The sequence below is a fragment of the Sinohyriopsis cumingii genome, chromosome 4 (genome assembly GCF_028554795.1).
Source record: "Sinohyriopsis cumingii isolate HCF-2022 chromosome 4, ASM2855479v2, whole genome shotgun sequence".
Lineage (NCBI taxonomy): Eukaryota > Metazoa > Mollusca > Bivalvia > Unionida > Unionidae > Sinohyriopsis > Sinohyriopsis cumingii.
In genome coordinates, this window is record NC_142964.1 from 117,297,286 (window position 1) to 117,320,230 (window position 22,945).

Consider the following 22,945-nt stretch of genomic DNA (forward strand, 5'->3'; position numbering starts at 1 on the left):
GGTAGGTGGTGTTGTTAACTTGCGTACTTTTTCTGGTGGAGTTTGAAACCCTTCTTCTTCTTCTCCTTTTTCTGTCTTGGTCACTGGTAGTGGTGGTACTGGTACTGGTACTGGTACTGGTGATGGTGCTGGACTTTTCATCAAGGTCTTAAAATCTTTCAGAGTGGGTAGAGCTGTTTCGTCTAAAGCTTTCTGGTGAAAGAGTTGCAGTCGTTGCAAGAGTTGACCGTACTTTTGCGATTTTTCTGTTTCGGACAAATCTTGGCGATCCATCAAGGACTGCAATTCGTGTTGTAACTGGGACATCTCGTTCAAATGGGGATTGGGAGGTAAATGCGGGGTGCGTTGTTCTTGCCACCGATGGTATTCCATCCATCGTTTGTAAGGCACTAAAGCTAGTTTTCGTCCTTCCATGGGGTTGTCAGGGGTCGATTCTGAAATCTTGGGACTTCCGAGGGCCTTTTTATCTTGCTCCCACCAGTCCTCCCAACATGGTTCCCAAGACTCCTTTCAGTAAGGGGCCTAACAAGAGAGGTAAAATGCCTCCACGTTGGACCAACATCTTATTTTTTTGACGAATCGGAATTTTCTTTTGAACCATTTGGCGAAGAACGTGACGATGTTTGCTTAAGCATTGTTTCTGGTGTTTGGACAAAGGGATCGTGCCTTTCAAGACGTTCAAACAACATTCGCACACGGTATCGATGACCTCTTTGGAGGCCGATTGAATGAGTTTTTTTCGTAGAGGTGGAGAAGCTTTGGACAGGACAGATAACATGTCCCCATGTTTGATTAAACGTGGTGGTAGTCCTTTTCTTTTCTTTCATTGTGGTTTTCTGGAGGGTGACATCTTTGAGTCTTCAGGAGCACCAAAAAAACACTGATACCCTACTTGGTCACACACCTTTTTTATACTGGAACGCGTCACCACTGATTGTCTTTACGTCGTATCAATTTGAGGGCAGGCATGACACGTCGTGCAGGGGTACGTAACGGACTAAATCGAGCCAGTTCTTCCTTGGACAAATCCAGTAAACTTTGTAACATGCCCGATCTTTCTTGGACTTTGATTTTGGGAGAAGGTACTTTGTGAGCAGCAGCCACTGCCACTAAATTGGAGGGTCCTACCACTGGGGAAGTTCTTTTGGGGGTCATCAACGGAGAAGTTCTTGGTGTGATCAACGTCTCCAAGTACTCTTCAGTTCTTGGTGTCATCAACGGAGAAATGGATGAACGTGAGGCTGCCGGAGATGCGGTCACCGCCGTGGCAGGTCGTGGTTTGCGAGTGTAAAGTTGCATCCTGGCCGAAGTGCCTCTCTTGCGACTAGTTTTCGTCTGTGGACTTTTCTTTTTCTGGGGACTTTTTCTCTGTTTCTTTTTCTGGGGGCTTCTTTTCTTTTTCTGGGGTGGTGTCTGGTCAGAGGAGGGTCCCGCCACTGGAGAAGGTCTTCTTGGGGACCTGGTCTTTTTCTTCTTCTTGGGGCTTCGTTGGACTTTTTTCTTGGGGAGAAGTTTGGGGGCATTAGGATCCCATCTTAAGAGAGAGCGAATGATGACCCCTCCTAGAGTACCGCTCCCTCCAGGTTTCAAAATGATTTGTTTTTTGGTTTGAGTGTCGATGCGGGGATCGGCCAGTTGGACCAAAGTGACTTTGTTTCGATCGAAAAAGCGTTTGGTTTGATGAGGAATCTTTATGATTCCTTGGAGTAATTGACGTGCCGTCACCGTGAACCATCGTAAGACTTCTTTGAGACTAGCTTCTAAGACACGAGCTCGTATTTGTGGATTTTTTTCTCGGCTGATGCCATACAAGGCACGAATCAATTTGACGGGAAGATGCGACTGAGGGGACGTCATGTTGACGCTGTGTGAGACAGACGAAAAGGGTCTGAGGTTTTTATAGATTTTTTTTGTGGAGTGAAATTAAGTCGGGGACGGAGACGTGTACAGGACAGGCCCTCCGTCTTGGCACCAGTGGTGAAACAAGTGGGTACGAAATCGCAAATCCTCGGGGGTCGTAGGTTTCAAATCGACGAGTAAATAGGCGTGTGGAGTTTGAGTGGCATCGTCGTACGCCTGAGTCAGCCAAGGCGTTCCTAACTGTTTGGCTAAGACTTGCACTTGCGATTTATCTCGAGGGCTTTTAAACTAGACCACATAATGCGCATTGAGACTGATGGTGCGATGGGCTTTACTTTGTTGAAACAAATTTTGGGTGATGTAAACGACACTGGCATTACGGTGATGCCCTTTGCGCGTGAACCACAGTTTAATTTCTTCTTCGTCTTCTCCTAACATGTTGTAAAAAATGACCAAATGGGTTTGACGGGAGTCAGAGACGATGCCGTCGTCTTCTTTAGGAATGCCTTCCACAAACACGATGGAATCGCCTTGACTTTCTCGCACTAGGCTGTACGCCGATTGCCACTCTTTGTAACACCACACGATTCGTTGAGGTGGCCTATCGATCAAATGATGTTTATGTTCGATCAAACGTTTGACGAATTCGGTTTTGCCTGAACCGCTAGGTCCAGCAAAGCGCATGTTAAAGGGATGGCGAAGATACAAAGCCTTCCAACTGGCACGATCTAAGTGTTCGTCGATGACTTTGAGAGTAGAGGAAGAGGGAGCAGAGCCAGCAGAGGTAGCCATAGTGTGAGAAATGTCACTTGTGACACGAAAACAAACAAGACAAGAGTTTATATACTTTTTTTCAGAACACGTTTATTGAATGTTTCAAACATGAATGCGAAAGACAAAAATACATAAAAGCCAAAGGCTTAAGTATAAGGATAAAAGGCACATGATAACCATTAACGTGGAATAAACACAAGTGTCTGTACAACATGTTTTGGGTAATGTTCTAACCAGTTCTACAGTAGGGGGTAAGGTCACACAAGTGTCCTCCCGAAAGGGTCTTTCAGGTCTGTCCACGACAGTCCCGTCCTGGGTGACGGGTTCTTCTGGCACCGTCACTCACACAGGTTGAAAAGTCGCAAGGCTCACAATCGCATTTCACTTCAGAAGCCCCCACACTTGAATTGTGCCTGTCTAAACTTGTTTTGTGTTTCTCTGAAAGTATTCATCTTGTTCGCTTGGTCTTGGTAGTCACAATGAACTATCGATCTTGCCTAGGGTTCCTTTTTATATACAGACCAATACCGACGTGTCCATACGGTAAGGTGAAATGATTGGGAAGTCGCACTCGCTTCTGGTACACGATTTGATAGACTTTTTCCAAGGGTCGACTGACGATGTGGTGAGTGGGTAAACGTACAATTTTGTTCGGTTGATAGGTGGTCACTTTAAAGTTTGCATCCTCTCCCGATTGCAAGGCTTCTTTCAATACCCCAAAGTTCACCACACGACTGGTACGATAATTCAGAGTCAATCCTTTCACTTTACACGTCGTGTGCAATTCTCCTTGTGGGTCCCGGTATTCGTAGCCGTAATTTTTGGGACCACCACTGACGAAACTTAGAATCTTGTCGTCGGGATGTTCGTCTGTCCAGGCTCCTAAACGGTCTCCTTCGATGTCAGGGTGCTGTTGACTCGGGTGATGGATGTAAATGCAACTGTCCGTGTCAAAGTACAGGACACGTTCCCCTAACAGTTCTAAAGCTTCGTACAATTTTAAGCGAGCATGAGTTGTCACGTAAGCCGCAATGATGACATTTCCAAAGGGGTCGTCTTGTACAAAGTCCAGATCTTCTTCGTAATTGACCAAGATCAAATCCTCGCGAACGACGTCAACGTGTTTCATGTATTTGGTTTTGTCGTGAATCATCTGGAAGTAGCGGGAAGGTGCTGTCAAATATTCCGTCTTGGGTAAACACGGTCGTTGTGCCATTTTACCCCACAAGCAATTTAACATCACTTTGGCAAACGACCGCCTGCCTTCGTTTTTCTCGATGTGGTCTAAAGAGATGCCTTCTTGTTCATAGTATTTCTCTTTGAATGTCTTTTCGTCTTCGGAAGTGTGACACCAGGAAGGATAGCCGCTGACTTCTTGCTTCAGTTTCAAAAAGGCATCCACGTAGTCAGCGAAAATGCCTTTCTGACTGGGGTCACCCTTGTGGTATTGTTGTGTCTTGGGAAAGTGGCAAATTTCGTACACTTCTAACAGTTGGTATCCCATGTCCAGAGCTTTGAACAATTCTACGCTGATCCAGGTTCCCGTCAAGGCACGTTCTTCCTGGGTGTGCTGACAAGGTTGGTCTTGGTTGCACGTTTCGGCACAAGTACGGCACAATGGAAACATCAGTTTGCCTTGACAATGGTGAGGTAAGACGGGATGGTATAGGTTCGTGGGAGGCAAAACTTTACACTTGATCAAGCCTTCGTATTGTCGAATGTTTTTCAGGTCGATGTGTTCCGTGAACAATTGTGGGTGCCCTGCAGGAAAGGGACAATATTTTCACACGTAAGGATACAGCGAACACACGTCCAAGTATTTGATTTCTTCTCCTTTCTCTTCGTCGGCTTGGTACAGCAAACAGGTGGCATTGGTCCTTCCTCCGTACAAACTATCCCTCGGGTTTAGGGGGTCCATCAGCTTGTAACTTTCCACGGCACGTTTAAACTCGGGATCGGTTTTCATACGGTGATCGTACTCGTGTTCCCACATTTCCACCACTTGGTATCCTTGCTGTTCTAACTTTAGGCGTCGCTGACAAGTGTCCTCGTACAAGTCTTCCATGGTTCGTTGTAAAAACTAATTTTTAGTGCTACGATCAGGGTAACAGACGGAACATCCGTGAAATAAGCAACCGTTAAACTCGTACACGATCTTCGGGTTTTCTAAGTCCCAGCCATCGACCGAATACGTTCCGATGGTCTTTTCGCCTCCTCCGTTGCGGGCATGCTGAGTCCATTTGTCTTCCTTGTCGCACAAGTAATGTAACCAACGTAGGGCTTTGACCGAGTATTGACATTTGACATAGTGGGTCGTTTGAGGACTGATGACAGCCACGGTGTTTTCAGGCATGAATCGTTGTCGATACACTAAGGAACACGCTTTGGCAATGGTGCAAGCTTCTTTCAAAGGATCGACCCCTCCGTGTTCCATGAACAGTTCTCGAGATTTTCCACAGCAACGTCGTAAAATGTCCACGTCGGAACGACAATACTTTAGCATTTCTTCCTGAAAGTCGAAAGGGTCGGAGGCGTGAGTCTGGTACCAAGCGTAGAAAGCTTCTCGTTGTTCGGTACGCATGTTGTCGGGGTCGTAATAGTGAGCCTCAGGCAAATGGGGTAGAACGGCATGTTGATTGGCTTCCGTATTGAAAAAGTGTGGAAAGTACCCTTTAGCCATTTCTGTCATTCCAAACGTTTTAGGCATTCGACTCAAAGGCATGGCCAAATAGCTCATCGAATCTTTAAACTGAACTTGTCCCACTTGCATGAAAATGATTTTGGCTCCGTTCAAAGTCACTTTAGGACGTTCGGTGCCTGGTTCCGTATAGTATCTGAGAAGAAACTGTCCATCGTATCCGGAGAAATTGTGAGCCATCACCGTGGCATGACAATGACAATCTCCGTAACGTTCGATGTCCTCTTGGCTCCACGTCTTATCGATGGGATCTAAGACCCATTGGGTAAAATCGGCTAACGTGTTCGGTCCTCGAAAGATTTTTTCACGCCCTCCGGGAATCTTACTGCAGTGAGGGCAATGACTGAAGATAGGTTCTTGAATGCACTTCTCGCACGCTCGATGAGCCACGCAGAAATTAGGAATGTGAATGCCAGTCTCTTGCATGCATTCGAAATCGAAAAAGATGAAATTGCCTTTCTTCTTGTGACCGTCCTCTTTCTCTGGTGGGGGTTGGTATTTTTGCACGTAGTATTGGTGTTGCAGGTCCACGATGTGGTGACAAATGTGACATTTTTTCTTTCCTGAACATACGTGTGTCTTGGCATTATTGGTACGTAGGCCTTGTCGACACATAGGGCACAATCTCAGCAGTTGACAAGCACATTTCTGCTGTGAACCTTGCGTCTTCAGATGTTGTTGGTAACAGGCAGGGCTGACAAACGTGCGCAGACAAGCAGGACAATCTACTCTTTCTTGTCCTTCGCTCAGACAGGGTGGAGAGGCCAAACATCCTGGGCATTTCCATCCGCAACGTTTGTGTTGCTCTCGATTGTTATAGCCATAGTCACATTTCTCACAGTAATAACTGTATCCCAGGAATCCAGTGATAGTGGTAATGGTATCGAAATGGTCATCGTGATAATAGACATGAATGTATTTTCCGTCCTTAAAGTATTTCCCTCGAAACAACAGAGGCCCGCACACTTCTTGAGGGTACACTTTCAAGGTGTAGCGTGGAGCTAGGACATATTGCAATTTTTGCATCTCAGGAATGCCACAGGGCGTGTCTTTGGACAGGCCGGCTTGTTGTAACAGGAGTTCTGCTTCATTTCGTTGTTTGGCTCGGTCGGATTGTTGAATAGTTTTCCAGGCTCTTTTCTATTCTGCCGTGTCGTTCTTGTCGGCATAGGTTCGTCCCACCACGATAGCCCTGGCTAAACACATCTGGTCTTGAGAATTGTGAATTTGGACGAGACTCTTTTTGGTGTTGCGATGGGCGTTCACCAATAACACCTTATTGCGTTGTCCGGTCCCTTGAGGAGGAGACACGTGGGCCATTTTCAGTGTGGCTTTACCATCGGTGATGTCAAACTGGTCATTAGATTGTTGTACGTGTTGAATCTTGTCCATGACTTTGGAAGGGGTTAGTTCTGCGGGTCTGCTAAACTCGATCCAAACAGGGGATTTCAAGCTGTCGTGATCTATGGATAGTGTCAAGCGATCGTCTTCTTTGGGTTGACATTGTCGCTTGAGTGCGGTGCGCAAAGAATTCCACATCTCGGTGATAAACCCTTCTGCTTTCTCCAATGGTACGACGGACTTGAAATCTTTAAACTTCACTGTGTAGGTGTAAGCCGTGGTTCTAAATTTCCTAGAGGAGCGCTTTTCCGTCTCTCGAATGGAATAGTACTTTTCAGGGTTGACTAAGAGTGGTGAACTTGGTTTAGAGGGTTCGGATTCTGGTTCACTCATGTCCTCTTCAAAATCACTGGCATGAATTTGTGCCAAGACTTCAGCTCTGGTACGAGGCGATAGATCACGTTTCTGCCTCTTACTTTCTTCTTCTTCTTCTTTCTTCTCGAATCAATAGGATCGTTTCATCTTGAGTGCAAAACGTCAAATGACTCAAGTTTAAACACCATAGACTAATTTATAGTCATGGCAAACCAGCGTATATAAAAAGGGTGTGTGTCTTGTCCTTTCACTATTCATTTCACTCTCAAACCGAGCACAACGATGGAAGAGACTACCCAGATGGAACGTTTCATCAGAGCTTTGCGAGGGGTCATTAGAAAATTCTCTTTAGACCAGCCGACGGACTACTCTCCTTCCTTTCGAGATAAAAGTCAAGATACTTGCTATATCTGTCAGAAGAAAGGGCATTGGTCTTCAGAGTGTCCAGACCGTCAAAAAAGAACAAAAACAGGGGCTAGAAAAGACAAAAGTCAAGATACCTGTTATTATTGTCAAGAAAAAGGACATTGGTCTCCAGATTGTCCAAAAAAGAAACAAGAGGAGTCGGAAGAAAAGAGGGATTCTTCAGAAGAAGAAAGAGATTCTTCAGAGGAAGAAAGCAGCCAGGTGAAGAAAAGAAGAAGGGAAGAAAGTGAGGAGGAAGAGGAGGAAAAGACTGTGACGGTGAAGAAATTAAAAAAAAGAGAGAGTAAAAAAAGAAACAGAAGAAGTGAATGTAATTTATAAAGTGTTCTGTTGTGAATTGTGAATTGGATTGTAACTATGGAGAAAAGAATACATTAATGATATAAGGTAAGTGTCTTTGAGTTTTGATTTTAAAATAAGAAGCTACACTCACGCACTCGTACACAGACATGTACTATAAGGGTAAAATGTTTTTTTTGTGTTGATTTTTGAGTTATTGGCAAATTGAAAGGCTATCTCTTTTCGAGAGAAGTGGGTGGCCCTGAAAAGGGCCTTTTTTGGTGTAGGGGTGAGTTTAAGCAATCAACTTTAACTGCCTTAAGCCTTTGCCACGGCCGAGGCCTACTTCTGATGATGATGATTGGGTTGAAATCACTAAGGGTGGTACGATAGGTTTAGTCACAGGGTTGGCGTGTTTAGCTCGGGAAGGTCGTATTCTCTTCGGTCGTGATAAAGAAGTCTGATACATTTGTTTCAGACTTCTTAACTCCGCTAAAATGTCCAACAGTACCGTAGCCGTTTGATTTTCACCCTCTTGTTTCTTTGCTGCTGCTACTTCTTGTTGTTGTTTTTTTTTCTTACCTCTTCTTGTTGCTGTTGCTGTTGCTGTAGGAGAAAAGCTTGTTCCGCTTCCTTTTGTCGTTGCATAAATTTCTCCAATTCTTCTTTCTGTCTCTGTCTAAAATTTTCCACTTGTGGTAATGAAGAATGAGACGAAGGTTCCGGAACAAATTCTTGCGAGGTAAGAAAATCCACAAAATCCCAATGTACCTCTTCTGAAAGTAAGTCCGGGTTCCCTTGGGCGGTCTCTGCTGCTGGTGCACCCCAATGGATCGTTTTCTGAGTTTCCGTCATGTTGAATCACTGTCGCATAGATTGACAGCACACAGGCGCTAGCGAATCTATATAGACCACATGACGTCACAGACTGCTCTCTTCGGATTGGATGCGGACTGACTGAATTTTGTAACTCGTGTTCGGATTGGTGAATGAACTCAATCCGTTTCAATCCTTCCTCTACCTATAAATAAGCACAGTTCACTGCATTGATTCACCTGTTCTCGTCGCCTCACGATGTGGACCACAGTTGAATCATCCACCCTTGTGTCTTCCATGATGTTTAGGACGGACATGCTCATGTATGTCCGGTCCAAGTGGACTGTTGTTGATAGGACAGATACTAGTCTATGGATGAGAAGAGTTTACATAGAAAGACAAGGATGCCTCAAGAGGGTACTTGTGTATGGACCTGCAGTTAGAATGAGTTTAAGAAGAAGAAGAAGATGTGACAGATGCCGTCTATGTTAATATTAATATTAACATAAAACCAAAGGCCCTTTTCAGGGCCACCCACATTTCTCGAAAAGAGAATGACTTTTCAATTGCCTACCCCTTTTTTAAATTTAAATTTAAATTTAAATTTAAAAAAAAATTTTAAAAAAATCCCATATTCAATTCCCCTTGTCCCTAGACAGACCCACACTTTATTCCCATGTAATGCTAATTCCCCTTGTCCCTAGACAGACCCAAACTCTATTCCCCATGTTCAATTGCCTTTGTCCCTAGAATCGATATTTTTTTTCCATTGTTCGAATGCCTTTGTCGCTAATCTCAATATTTCCTTTTTTTTCCTTTCTCCAATGTTAAATTCCATTGTCGCTAATCTTACCCAGGGTTTTTTGCCCATGTTAAATTTCCATTGTCGCTAATCTTACCCCGGGTGGTTAATGTTAAATTTCCATTGTCGCTAATCTTACCCAGGGTGTGTTTTTAATGCTAATTCCCATTGTCGCTAATCTCACCCCTTATACTACTTATTCAGTCACCTAAACATCTGGAAAGTTGTTGACCTAAATATCTGCCCGACTCGTGCGTAGTATACTTTCTTTATCAACTGTTGCCTATGGCTATTTCAAATTACCTTTTAGTTACATGTAAATGTATATCACGTTGTATACATATGTGCTATGTTGAGCTTTATATCAACTCTGTTTCTAATGTCATAAATCTTCTATATTACGACATGCGAATTGTAACCATAGCTGACAATCCATGTGTTTTATTATACCAGAGGCCTTTAAATTCCAACAAAATACTTTATATGCATTGTACTATAGAACGAAAAAGAAAATATTCAAGTAGGATTTTTAAATGAGTCATCAATGATCTGTTATGAGAAGTTGAATGAAATTAATATCACCGTAGGATTTAAAGCTGTATATTCGTCGCCAACTATGTGTACTGTTACGTACCTGATAGATCAGGCTTATGAAAAGTCCCTGTAACAGTTTTAAATCTTACATTACTTTTTTTGTTAATTACTCTTCTGCTTTTGTCAATTATTTTGTAGAGATTTCGAAGAGTAATACTCTCTTTGAATTTTACATGAAATGCAGCTCAAAACGAGCCATGAAATTTATTTGTGTAGAGAATAGAAATAATATCGTCGGTGTACCTTACAGTTTTAATTATTGCAAATCAGTCCAAGGTGAGAAAACAAATTCCACATTTTAAGGTCGTTTCAATTTAAATTTATCCGTAACTCTTCATCTTTATTTAATTCAAAAAGAAAATTAATTTTAATGTTACAAATATGTAAGATAATAATTTCATTCTCTCTCACGTTAATGTTTAATAAGATTATGTTACGCCATATTTTATACCATCTAAATTAAAAGTCTAAAACAGGAGCAATATCATTGCATTCAGTTACCGAAATTGATCCTATCCCTGTTTTAAGGCAAATAAAATATATTTAGATATACTACTATTGTACACTCAGTAGAATTGATCACAACTAAAATCCTCCTCACATAAAAAGCTTGTGAGAAAAATATTTTCGGACAAAAGGTTTTATTTTAATAATATTGGTTCCTTGTGGCAGGCATATATAGTCCATTTTCAAGCATACAAGTATTGCCCTAAAATATTTACCTTTTGTCTGTCATGGAAATGTTCGTCAAATACATATGGATTAAAGAACGATTAAAGTCGAAAGAGGTAAGGATATACCCGATACATTGCATAATCTATCCCCAGTGAAGCAAAACCAACAACGTCACAGTTTGATGATGGGGGAAAATGTAAGAGAAGATATTGCGGAATATAGCCCTACTTATTTGCATAAATTAACATTTAAAATAGAAAGGTTTAGTAGAACCGTGAGAACTAGAATGAGGAATTTCTCTTAAAACGAAACCGGAAAATTGGTGGATGTTATGATTAATGTGATCGAGGGATATAATAACAATAATCACACATAATTAGATATGAGACCAGACTGAGGTAGGAAAGAACATTATACATGGATTAATTTATTTGGTTACTAAACAGCTCATACATTTAAAAAGCCCAGATTTAAAATAAATGAAACAGAAATTGAAATACAAACCTTCTTCCACAGGGATATCTAAGTAGTGATATAAGACACGGTGGCCACAATGGAAAACCCCACGTTAAAATCGGAAACGTTTATAGCCTCCAGCAGGAAATTAACATGGGTAATTACACGGTAATTGACACGTGGGTCAAATGCGAAGTGTTACAAGTGACTGGCCTTAGTCGGGTGGGAACTGTGTTCGAGTTGACCTCTAGGTACGTATGGAAAAAGCTATGTGAAAAGGGTTTAAAGCCTCAAAAGAGTTTATAGAGTCAAACTTGTTTATGGAGTCATAATTGTTTAGAGGGTCAAAGGGATGTTTAATGGTAAAGGGTCTTAAGTTTGACTTATCAACATACACAAGCAAACAAATAAACACTTATACAACAGAAAGGCAAAATAACATTTCGTAAGAGTTCAAAAGTATATCTTTTCGGGGCAAATTAGTTGTCCTGAAGAGGACCGTAAGAGTTTGTTAACCAAAGTCAGTTAACAAACGGAACATCGCACTGATCTTCTCTTCTTTAAACTTCGTCTCACAGTGGGACCGTACACAAAGACTTTCCACAGGCAGCCTTGCTTCTACACACAAATCCTTCTCCTCCAAAAGAGTCGTATATTTCAGTTGATGCCACTAAAACACTTGTGTGTTCATTAGTGCTTTCAAGACTGGTCAATTGTAACTCAATTCTGTCTGGTTCATCTCAATATCTACTCCAGAAACTTCAGAAGGTTCAAAACACAGCTGCTCGAATCATACTTAGAGTACCACGATCAGAGCACACCTCCCCGCTGCTCTGTACCCTACACTGGCTATCCATTCAATCCAGAATCAAACACAAAATTTGTTCTCTGTGCTACGTTTCATTGACGGACTCTAGTCCAACATACTTATCCGACCTCACCCATTTGTACACACCAGCAAGATACTTACGCTCCTCTTCTGACAATCGTATACTCGTTGTTCCCACTATGAAAACAAAGTCATATGGACAGCGTTCTTTTGCATACCAGGGCCTAGCAACGTGGAATGAATTGCCCACTGAACTTAGACACAAAGATACAGTGATACCATTCAAGAGTACTCTCAAAACTCACTTATTTCGACTGCAAGAACAAACTTAAAGACCTAATAATGTTTCCTACCTTAAATATTCTCAGCATGTTTTTTATGTTTTCTAATTTCATGGTGTTTGTTTTTGTAATCACATCATCATATATGTTTTTTATCTTATAGGTGTTGTCTAATGTTGTAAAGCGCATAGAGCTTCTAAAGATTACGCGCTATACAAAGTTCTCATTATTATTATTATTATTATTATCTGTAATCTTCGTGATAGTCCGGGCTGAACAGCATCCCAGAAATTAGGGTGGATGACTCAATGTGTGTCCACATCTTGTCGTGAGATCATGTGAAACCATGGTAAAAGACACGGGTATTTATAGTCTAAGTGCAGATCAAAACCGATTGACATGTTTCACCAATCAAAAAACGAGTTACAAACTTCAGACACAACGCGGAGTCTTTCTTCCAATCAGAAGAGAGCTACGTGTGGCGTCGCATACAGTACATATTTGCGCCAGCGTCCGTTCGTAGTGAATTGATGCGACATAGTTTTAGCGTGGCGGAAACTAAGAGGACGATGTAGAAGGGTGCGCCTGCGGGGGATGCAAAGAGTGATGGCAGGGCCATACTTCCAGTAGAGAATGATTTTAATTGGGATTTAGTCGATTTTCTTTCCTCTTTGCAAAAAATTGTACCGGTACCAGTATATACATCACCTTCTCTTTCTTACTTCGGGTAGATGATTTAGACAGAGACAGAAAGAAGAATTAGAGAAACTTGTACAACAGTTGAAAGAAGCCGAACAAGCCGTTGTAATTCAATATCAACAGTAAGAAAAGGAATGAAGAAAAAGAGAGGAAGAAGAGAAGAGAGAATGCGACGGAGTGAAGAAAGACGATGAGAGTCAAACGTTGACGGTGCTACTAAACATTTTGGAAGAGTTAAGGTGTCTGAGAGAAATGTATCAGACTTCGACCGAAAAGAAAAATCCTTCCCGTGCCAATAATTCACACAAAGTCATTACTTTGCGCTGACTATCCATGAGAGAATATGAAGAGAAGCAGCGATCACTACCAAATCATCTACAATATCAAGTGAAGAATAGAACTTGGCTGCGACAAGGGTATAAAGAAATTAAAATTCATCGTGGCCACTCGGTGAGTTTGTTAAAAAAAAATAAACACCAAGCGGTCCTTTTCAGGGCCACCCGCCTCTCTAGAAAAGAAATTCTCCTCAGAGATTGCCAAATGAAGAAAAACCTTAATCCCTTTCTAAATATACTGCCTGTTGCATTCCTGAAATGCAAATAATGCGAGACTCTTGGCTCCAGGCTACATATTACAAGTATACCCTCAAGTGGTATGTGGGCCTCTTTTGTTCGAGGCCAATATTTCCCAGACGGAAAATACAATCACTTCTATCATCACGAAGAACATTTCGATGCCATTACCATTATCATCGGATTCCTTGTTTCCAGATATTTCTGTGAGAAATGTTACCAAGGATTTAGCCATCGAGAGTAACACATTCCTTGCGGAGAGAAATGTCGGATTTGTTTATCCTCTAAACCCTGCCTTCTTGAAGGAAACGAACGAACGAACGAACGAATCCATTGCTTTGCTTTCCAGCAAACTTTTGCCAGTCATACGTATTGACAACAATATTGCATAGTGCAAGGTTCAACCGAATTTTGTCAAACGTTTGATCGAGCTCAAAAACCATTGTGACCGATCGTCCAACCCAACGCATCTTGTGGTATTAAAACGAATGGCAATCGACTTACAGTATCCTTCAAGAAAGTTAAGGAGAATCCATTGTCTTTTTGTAAGGCATTCCTTGTGAAGACTACGGAATCAAGTCTGACGCAAGTTAAACACATCTGGTCATCTTCGACATGTTAGGAGAAGACGAAGAAGAAATTAAACTCTGTTTTACACGCAAAGGGCATCATTGTAATGCCAGTATCATTTACATTACCCAAAATTTGTTGCAACAAAGTAAAGCTTATTGCACCATTAGTCTCAATGCTCATTACGTAGTTTTCTTTAAAAGTCCCAGAAGTTAATCTAAAGTGTAAATATGAGCCAAATAGTTAGGAACTCCTTGGCTGACTTATGCGTACGACGATGTCACTCAGCCACCTCATGCATATTTACTCGTCGATTTAAAACCCACAACACGCGATTATTTTTACTTCACGACTGCTGCCAAGAAGGAGGATCAATTATTTGCACCTACCAACTGGCTTGACAAAAGCTATAACAACATCCGACACTACTTTTCTGTCCCACAATTGTCAGCATGACTTCTCTTCAATCTCACCTTCCAGCCAAATTGATTCGTGCCCTGAACGGCATCAATTGCGAAAACAATCCACAAGTGCGTGCCTGTGCGTTAGAAGCCAGTCTCTAAGAAGTCCTACGATGGTTTACGGTGACAGCACCTCAATTACTTCAAGGCATCATTCACTTTCATCATGAAACCAAATGCTTTTTTTCTGAGAAATACATAGTGTATTTATCACAAATGGCATATCCCAGATTCGATAATCAATCAAAAAGGCAAACCATTTCGAAACCGGAAGGCAGTGGCTCTCTTGGAGGTGTCATCGTTAGTTCATTCTTAAAATGGGATCGTAATGCCTAAGCAGTCAACAAGAAAAAATCATCACCCCAAAGACATTAGAAGAAGAAGAGCGGTTGTTGAACGATCAGGTCACATCCCTAGAAAAAGAAAAGTCCCAAGAAAAAGAAAAGCCCAAAGAAAACAATTTCTACCAGAAAGAGAAGCAGTGCTGCCCGGACATAATCGTAATCCCCCAACCAACGTCCCTATGCGACCATGTCTTCATTTTCTTCGACCTCGCCGATGCTCGTGATGCCGCCCAAACCCGATTTGACACGCGTCGTTCATAATTTGATGAATAAATGGAAACCCGTTTCTAAAAGAACTACTCCTCTGACAACGACCTCTTCTTCTTTAGCCGCAGCGGCATCCACTAAATTGTAACTCTCCCGAAGGTCAAAGTCAAAGAGAGTTCGGCAATGTTACAAAGTTTACTGGATTTATCGAAACAAGAATTCTCAAAAATATATTTCACTCAGTATATATCTTGTGCTTGGTATACTACAAAATTGGAGTACAAATTGTCTAAGGAAGAATTAGATTTGTGGATTGTTGTCGGTTTATAAATGATTCGTTACACGAACCTGCAAAAAGAAAAGAGATGATGAAGGATATCATACGATGAAACAATGAATCAAAATACGATCACATTTTTAAGGAATACATTACCTGTCTAAAGGTATTGATGACTTGAATAGGTTTAAACAAAATAAATTACTACTAGTTATCAGTTTTATTTTAATCTCAAAAAGAAAATTACTGCTAATATGTGAAAGCTGTCATTGAATATGTTAAATTAAGACCAATCTGTAATCTTCATGACTGTTAGTTTGAAAATCTTTTTTGATATCTTGTTATAGTTTTGAAGAATTTAGAAATGTTTGCCTACAAAATTATAAACTAGATCCATATAGTTACAGTAATGCTAGTAAAGCCAAAACTAGTAGCATCACAGTTAGTAACTAGCTATGTTATATATTTATTCTGGCACAATTGAAGTATTTACTAAGAGACCAACTTAATGTACTAAATATAATCATGATGGACCATATGTTTCATCAAATGCAAGGTCATGTATTATTTATACAGGTACTAAGTAGCTTTGCGGATTTCCCTTATGTCAACTGTTGCATGTGAAAAAATATACATGCGTAAGCGAGGCAAAAATCAAAGAATGAATGAAATATTATTAAAGTGGAGATCTGATAAAAAATAGTAGTTTAGAAGTAGATTTAGAAGCACCAATATATTTGCAAGATTATATTAGTGATTATCTATTAGCACCAGAAACCACGTAATAGCAAGCATGAAGAATGTGTCAGGAAAAAAATAGGGTTGATACGTAAAGACATGGATGTAACAAATAGCACCTATGCAGACTGAAAATGAAAGACATATCTCATTATTAATTTTCGAAATTATTTGACACGGAATATGAGTTAGAGCGATACATTTCGTTAAAGGCTATTTTATATAAAAAATGCATCAAATAATTTAAAAAAAGGAAAGATATAAAAAAAACCAAACTTTTCGTAACTAATCTATACATCCGTGTGAGAAATAAGCGATAATTTACAGAACTCGAAACCTATATTTAGATGGCAAAGGATGCAAATATCAGAAAGACTTTGTAATTTGCAGTCTAAACAATAATGCTGAAAAATTGAAACATTGTCGTAGCAGAAATGGAAGTCGTCTATTGTGTGACAAGTATAGTCATGACAGATGTCTTTATGTATTCACATGTGACTTAAAATTAAGTACGAAGAAAAATGTTTATATTTGAGAAGAAATCTGAATTACACCCGATTTCATTTTGGTCAAGGGTCATTCAATATTCAAAACGTGTATGTGAAGGCAGGTTTCGGTTCTTGGGTCACAACGAGTAACCATATACAGCTTCTTTTGATTCTCTGTTCATAACATGCCTCTAAAATGGGCCGTCTCTCTGAAGTAACTCAATAATCCGTATATCAATCGTGTATATTTTTAAGTTGGTGATGATTTCATTTCTTGGGGGGATTAAAGTGAGCAGGATATAGTAAATTGTATGCGGAACATAAATTTGGAAATGAACAACACATGATTGTAATTATGATTTCGTTGTACAGTTCACATAAAATAATCTTGATAACGTAATGATAATAATATTATAATAATAATTAAAAACATGACGATATATGTTGCATGTATTTGTTCAAAAGTCAGTTTTGAAAGGTGAATCTGTATATAGCGGTCACCTGTGCAAGGGATATAGTCACTGGCTAATAATTCCTTTCCCACAGACCACAAAGTTATTGGGTCATAGACCTCAATCTGAATGTTGCTGAAATGTTTTCTTGGTAAACTTGACATACTGTATATAGTGTTGATAAAACAATCATTGAGTCGACTTTTAAAGCCGTCGGCAATAAATATTGCACTGCTTTATTTTAAACTAAACTCTCGTGTATTGCCACACCATTAGTCTTCTAAAAAAGTAATTCTACATTTTTAAATGTCAAATGGGATACATACGGTTTGGTCAGAGGTAATAAAAATAGACCCAAAATTTAACACTTAAGTTCATATTTTTAATTTAGAATCACAATTTCATCATGAAAAAAATTTATCTACTGTACCGTGTATCAGAATATTCACTAATGGTAATCGTTCCAAGCATTAAATGCCGCTTATAAATCACCACCACATTTAAACTGAATCTGTTGCCTGCAAATACTTATTTGAGTGTACCCATATGCAACCTTAAGTATCACTGATTACCATACATTTTTAAGGGCTTTTTTCACGACTTCCATTGTACTATGGAGTAAAACTAAAATATCTTTCATACAATAATTGTATGTCCCATCATATCTGAATTAATGAGATGGTTGGTTGAGTCTCATTCTTCTTGCTAAGAAACCAAAATTAATAGTCAGAGTGGCCTAGTGAATAGTAAATCCTGGTATTTTTGTATTATGTATTATGTACTTTAAATGTCACAAAGATTTAGTCTGTGACGATGTGACCATTTCATCCTTTACTAACGTAACAAACACAATCAGACAAAAATAAGTGAACATTAAACTTGGTACAATGCGAAAAGTGTATCAACTTGTCAGCAAATATATTACGAACATTTACTTCATCTAACGTTATCTCCGGCAGTAGTCTCCTCCTATTAAGCTTGCCATTAGTCCGGTATCTAATGTCGATTCGAGTATCATGGTCATGGAAGGCATCAGTAAATATCGCAGAGAACATAATACTGGAAAGGGTTGGGTCTAACACACAACCCTTCCTGACTACATCTGATCATAAACATGGAAGCTAGCACTAAAACGCTGCCTCTCAAATGCTCCTCATGCCACTACCTCCTTTTCATAATAAAGGGACAACCTCAATTCAATTCCATTTCATATTTCAACAAACTTTTAAATAACCATTAGTAAGTTATTTCTAGTAAAATCTATGCAACTAAGCTTTTAAAGTGTACTAAATCTAGGGGAAGACAGTGAGTGAGTAGTCACGGTTGTGACTCAGTATTGATTTAAATCAAATGAGGAAATATAGTCATCAAAAGCGAAGGCACAATCTTGATTTCCGATAATATTCTTTTACGAATCATTGCTTCTTGGAACAACATGCCCGGAAGCAGGGTTTTAAATGCAATAAATTTTATCTAAACTTGAATGATTTGTCTTTCAAATTCTCTCCAGATTGTTACTAATTTATACACTTCCCAATATTCATATGCGTGAAGATAAACGTATGAAAACAAGGCTCATGAAATCTTCATAGAACATTAATGTCCGTGGGTCCAACACGATATCAAGTAAGTGTTGCAGTTTAAATGCATACAGCATGGCATTTTTTTATGAAGGATCTGGCAAGTAATTATTATAATACAAATTAACCAGTCATGGAAAACTAATAAGGTCAATGAAACGTTCATTTTATATCAGCTGAAAAAAATCCGTATCTACGCGTTATAGATGCACGTGAAGAACCTGAAAGAAACATATTCTGGTAACGATTTCCAATTTCTCCTGATGATAATTTTAAACTTAAGTGATTCTTTCACGAGCATGGAATGTCAATGTTCCAGTGCTAATTTATTTTTCAGTTGAATTCGTTTACGTTGTAGCCTCTGCAGAAATAGCTTCAGAAGGCAACTAGTAAACACTAAAGCTAACGTCAAACGATATACTGATTTGTTTCAAGTATATATTTTTTAATCATGTTACCAATTAAAATAAACTCTGTAATAAATTGTCTTAATGTAAAATTACGATACTCTCTAAATATTTCCTTAAGGAATGCCATGGTAATGTATAGACAGGAAAATAGGTATCCAATGGTGAATGTAGATTTGAAATGATATATGTCCTTGAAGTAATTAATTGTTTTTAAAACATAAATTATCAACTATTTAAAAATTTAATTTAATATCTGATTATACTGTCATTAGTCAAAGATGAACAAATCTTTAATTCGATACAAATTAAAAGACTTTCTGCCAGAAGCATATCGTTTAACATAATTTAAATAAATGTACATGTATCGTAATGCAACTGCAAAGAAAACAGAATGGAGGCAACTATATTATGACCGAAGATAGCCGAATAGGAATGCTGATCACTCCTTAAAAACAAATCAACTCTTCCACATTTCATGGCGGCCTCGAAGAATTTGATGAAAGGATATCACCCTCTTTGAGCATGTATTTAATGAGCAATGTTACACTGTATGCTGATTTGAATAGTGTTGAAATATTTCGTACGTGAGTGAAACTAATAAGGTACTATTATGTACATTTAACGACGATGACTGAAAATTCACTGATGTACAAAAGCGGAAATCATTCGCGATAGTGTGCGGAACGATTTCAATCTGTACATAAAATGTAAGTACCGAGTTTTCTCCCACTCGACTCCTTAGAAGCAAATATCATCTCCGTATTCTCTTATAAATGTAGGGAGGGATCATATTTTCTATGATTCTGAGACTATGATTCTGAGACTGAGACCATACCTATAGCATCATTCACAAGAAGATATTATAAACTTTAAGTTCCTGTTTAATTGCATAGACAGACGTGACATCATGATGTTGGAAATACTTAAGAATTAGATATGTGATGACAGTCGGCTTATAATGTGTCTACTTCATATAGAAACGTGAATTTATTAACATCAAATTTTTATTTATTATAAACTGTTTCTATTTTAGAAAACAACAAAGACTGGTTTACTATAAACACATATTAAGTACTATATAATTACTCTTTGTTTTCAGGCCAAACTGTTTCTATACAACAAAATAGAACAGACTGGTTTACAGCCTTCCAGACTTGTAAGATGTTGTCTGGAAGATTACCCGAAGTAAACATTTCTAATAACCAGCTAGAACTGCAAGATCTCGGTATTACTAAGAATATTTCCTCTCCTTTCTGGATTGGGGCAACATATGACCTCTTGGACATTAACGTTGTTGAGCCCCATTACGGTAGGTAATTTTTTCTCAGTGTCTGAATTTATCACGGCTAGAATAAACTTTACCATATCACATAACAGTAAAACTCTCATGTATTTATAACTACTTATTTTCTTTAGTGTCGGTCTGGTTGTCTTTTTCGTTGGCCGTCTAGGATGCAGTTGGTATATGGTTCTTGAATTACGTCAGCTCATTGGATGAGCAGATTGAAGACATCTAAATACAAATTTCCTGTGTTGAACGAAGAAATAAAACAACGCGAAAAATTCTTACTAAAGATCAATGACGAAAAATAATGTAGATGGTTAGCATCGTGATCCCGATCGCTGCAAAAGGCATATATTGTTATCCTTTGGGTGATATATTTATGGCGTTGTGTAATATCTACTGGTTTTCCTTGTCATGGAGAGAACATTAATTTAGATTGTATTGCTCAATTACTATCAGAAAGAATGGTGGAAGATGTGGTCAGTGGAAGTTACTTCTCGATGCTAATTTGATCATGAATAATGGAATCCAAAATAAGGACAAATATGAAATCACGATTAAAATGATACTGAGGAAAACTTCAGACAGAGCAAAAGTTAGTGTATATTTGCTAAAGAAAAGAAAACATCATCACCGGCTACATACGTAATTTTTGTACCCCAAGCCAACGATAATACTTTACAAATTTTCCATTGTTTATTATGTGCATATAAACATTTATAGCACGTGTGTCATACAGATAAGTGTTTTAGTTTACACTGCAATTGTTAAGAACTATCAATACAACATATTGGGTTTATACTGCAATGCGTAAACGTAACTTCATACGTAAATCAAATACTCCATTACACATATAATACACTGCTAAATCTCAAAAGTCGGTTTTTGGCGACAACACTCATTCTGGTATAAAACAAGTTTGTGAATATAATACACGAGCGTGCTTTGATAGATTATTGCCCTCTGGCAGGTGCTTTAGATTACAACTAATGATTACCATGTTACAAAATCAGCATTCTTGAGGGAAATGTTCAGGTGGTAGACATAATTAGTTTGAAACCATTTTTAAAAGAATATTCTTTAGGCTGGCATTTTCCAACAGAATGACGGAGACTTATGCCCTTACCTGACCCAGATGAGGGTTGGGAATTTTAAGTAAAAACGTTTATAAACTAAATACGAATAGCTTTTATCTATTAGCAATGAATGAATAACATATCAAAGAGTACAAAATGAATTTATCGAGACTGCATCACATTGGTCGCTTTGCAATTATAAGGAATTTGCTAACTATAGTTTTCACCGGACGCTTTATTGCTTGTACCGTGTCTAGATCTGACAATATATATATTCCTAATATTGCTTATTCAGGTTGAAAATAATGCATTCATATTATAAATTTTAGTTTTAAGCACATATATCTTTTTCCATTCCTAACGAATGACTTCCAAATTGTTAATCTTGGGCCAATTCAGTTGAACCTGTCATATCCCTTGATGATTATGACTTGCTTCATCCAAAACAAAGCCGCTAACATTACATAAAGAATTAGTTTGCAAAAAGGCAGTTTAGTTTATAATAGCGATACATGTTTATATTGTCTACTCCAGCTACCCTTGCAAGCATAAACTGGAGATGTTTGTATGCTGTGATTAGAACACTGGTTCACTTTAGCTGCCTTGTTCAGATGTATTGATATTTTTGGTTGTTGATACAAGGAAACGGGTCCATCTTTAACATTAAGCTGAACCAATGTAGAAACACCCACGAATATTGACTAACACCTTGTCTTACTAACCAGCACACAACTCTATGGACCAGCACACCTATGGGAAATAAAAATTGAGGGGCACTATATCCTTTTATAGGCATTAAATAAGATGGAAAGAAGAGCAAACACTTGATGACAGGCATTGTCTTACTTTCAGAATCCAAATATTGTTCTGCAAATTATCAATGCAAACTTTTTTATATTTTGTAAAACTGTTTTATGTTTAAGCTCTAGATTTGGTACGTTTACTGAAGTGTTATCTGTTGTCACATACTGATGGTTGAAGACAGCGAGAGTTTGATGATGCACAGTCAAACAAGGTCATATTTTAGCGTTAAGATAAGTTTTTTGTGCAGTTTACGGTCGTTACAAGATAAACTTCTGCTACTGAACTGATACATCGAAAGAGCAAGATATTGTGGTTCTTCACCTTTGTTACAAATGTACTGGCTGAGTTATCAAAATAATAAACGGTGAAAAAGACCGCGAAACATTATTACACTGTCAACGAGACACGGCTTTGGCAAGAGGTTTTCATGTACTTGAAGAGAATTAAATTTTCTGTTTTCTTTTAAGAAACAGCAAGCAACAACTGTACTGATTTAACGACAGGGCTAATTATTTGAGTTCTTCGCTTTGATGCAAATGTACTCGGGTGTTTTTACTTGTGGAGAAATAAATTTAAAAAAAAAACCCAAGGAGAATGATAATGTCATGAAAAAATTCAATATGTCTGTCATAAGTGCAACTGATTTATCTGCAGGAACTTGAGAATTCAGCTCTTTAAATTTAACCGATTAGTTGTACGCAGAAGGTCTAAATTTTCTTGAAGTAACTTTGTGAGTAACTTGAATGTGAAGACATTACTCAAGTTCTTCGAAATAC

General features: G+C 38.9%; 1 protein-coding gene across 1 annotated transcript in view; it reads left to right on the plus strand.

Annotated features, from left to right (window-relative positions):
* LOC149801962 (uncharacterized) overlaps positions 1-22,945 on the plus strand; it is a 47,164-nt gene that overhangs the window by 8,106 nt on the left and 16,113 nt on the right. Inside the window, exon 2 of the mRNA XM_089954371.1 lies at positions 20,104-20,313. Within this exon, the coding sequence (XP_089810497.1) occupies positions 20,104-20,313 (210 nt within the window). The remainder of the gene's footprint in view (positions 1-20,103; positions 20,314-22,945) is intronic.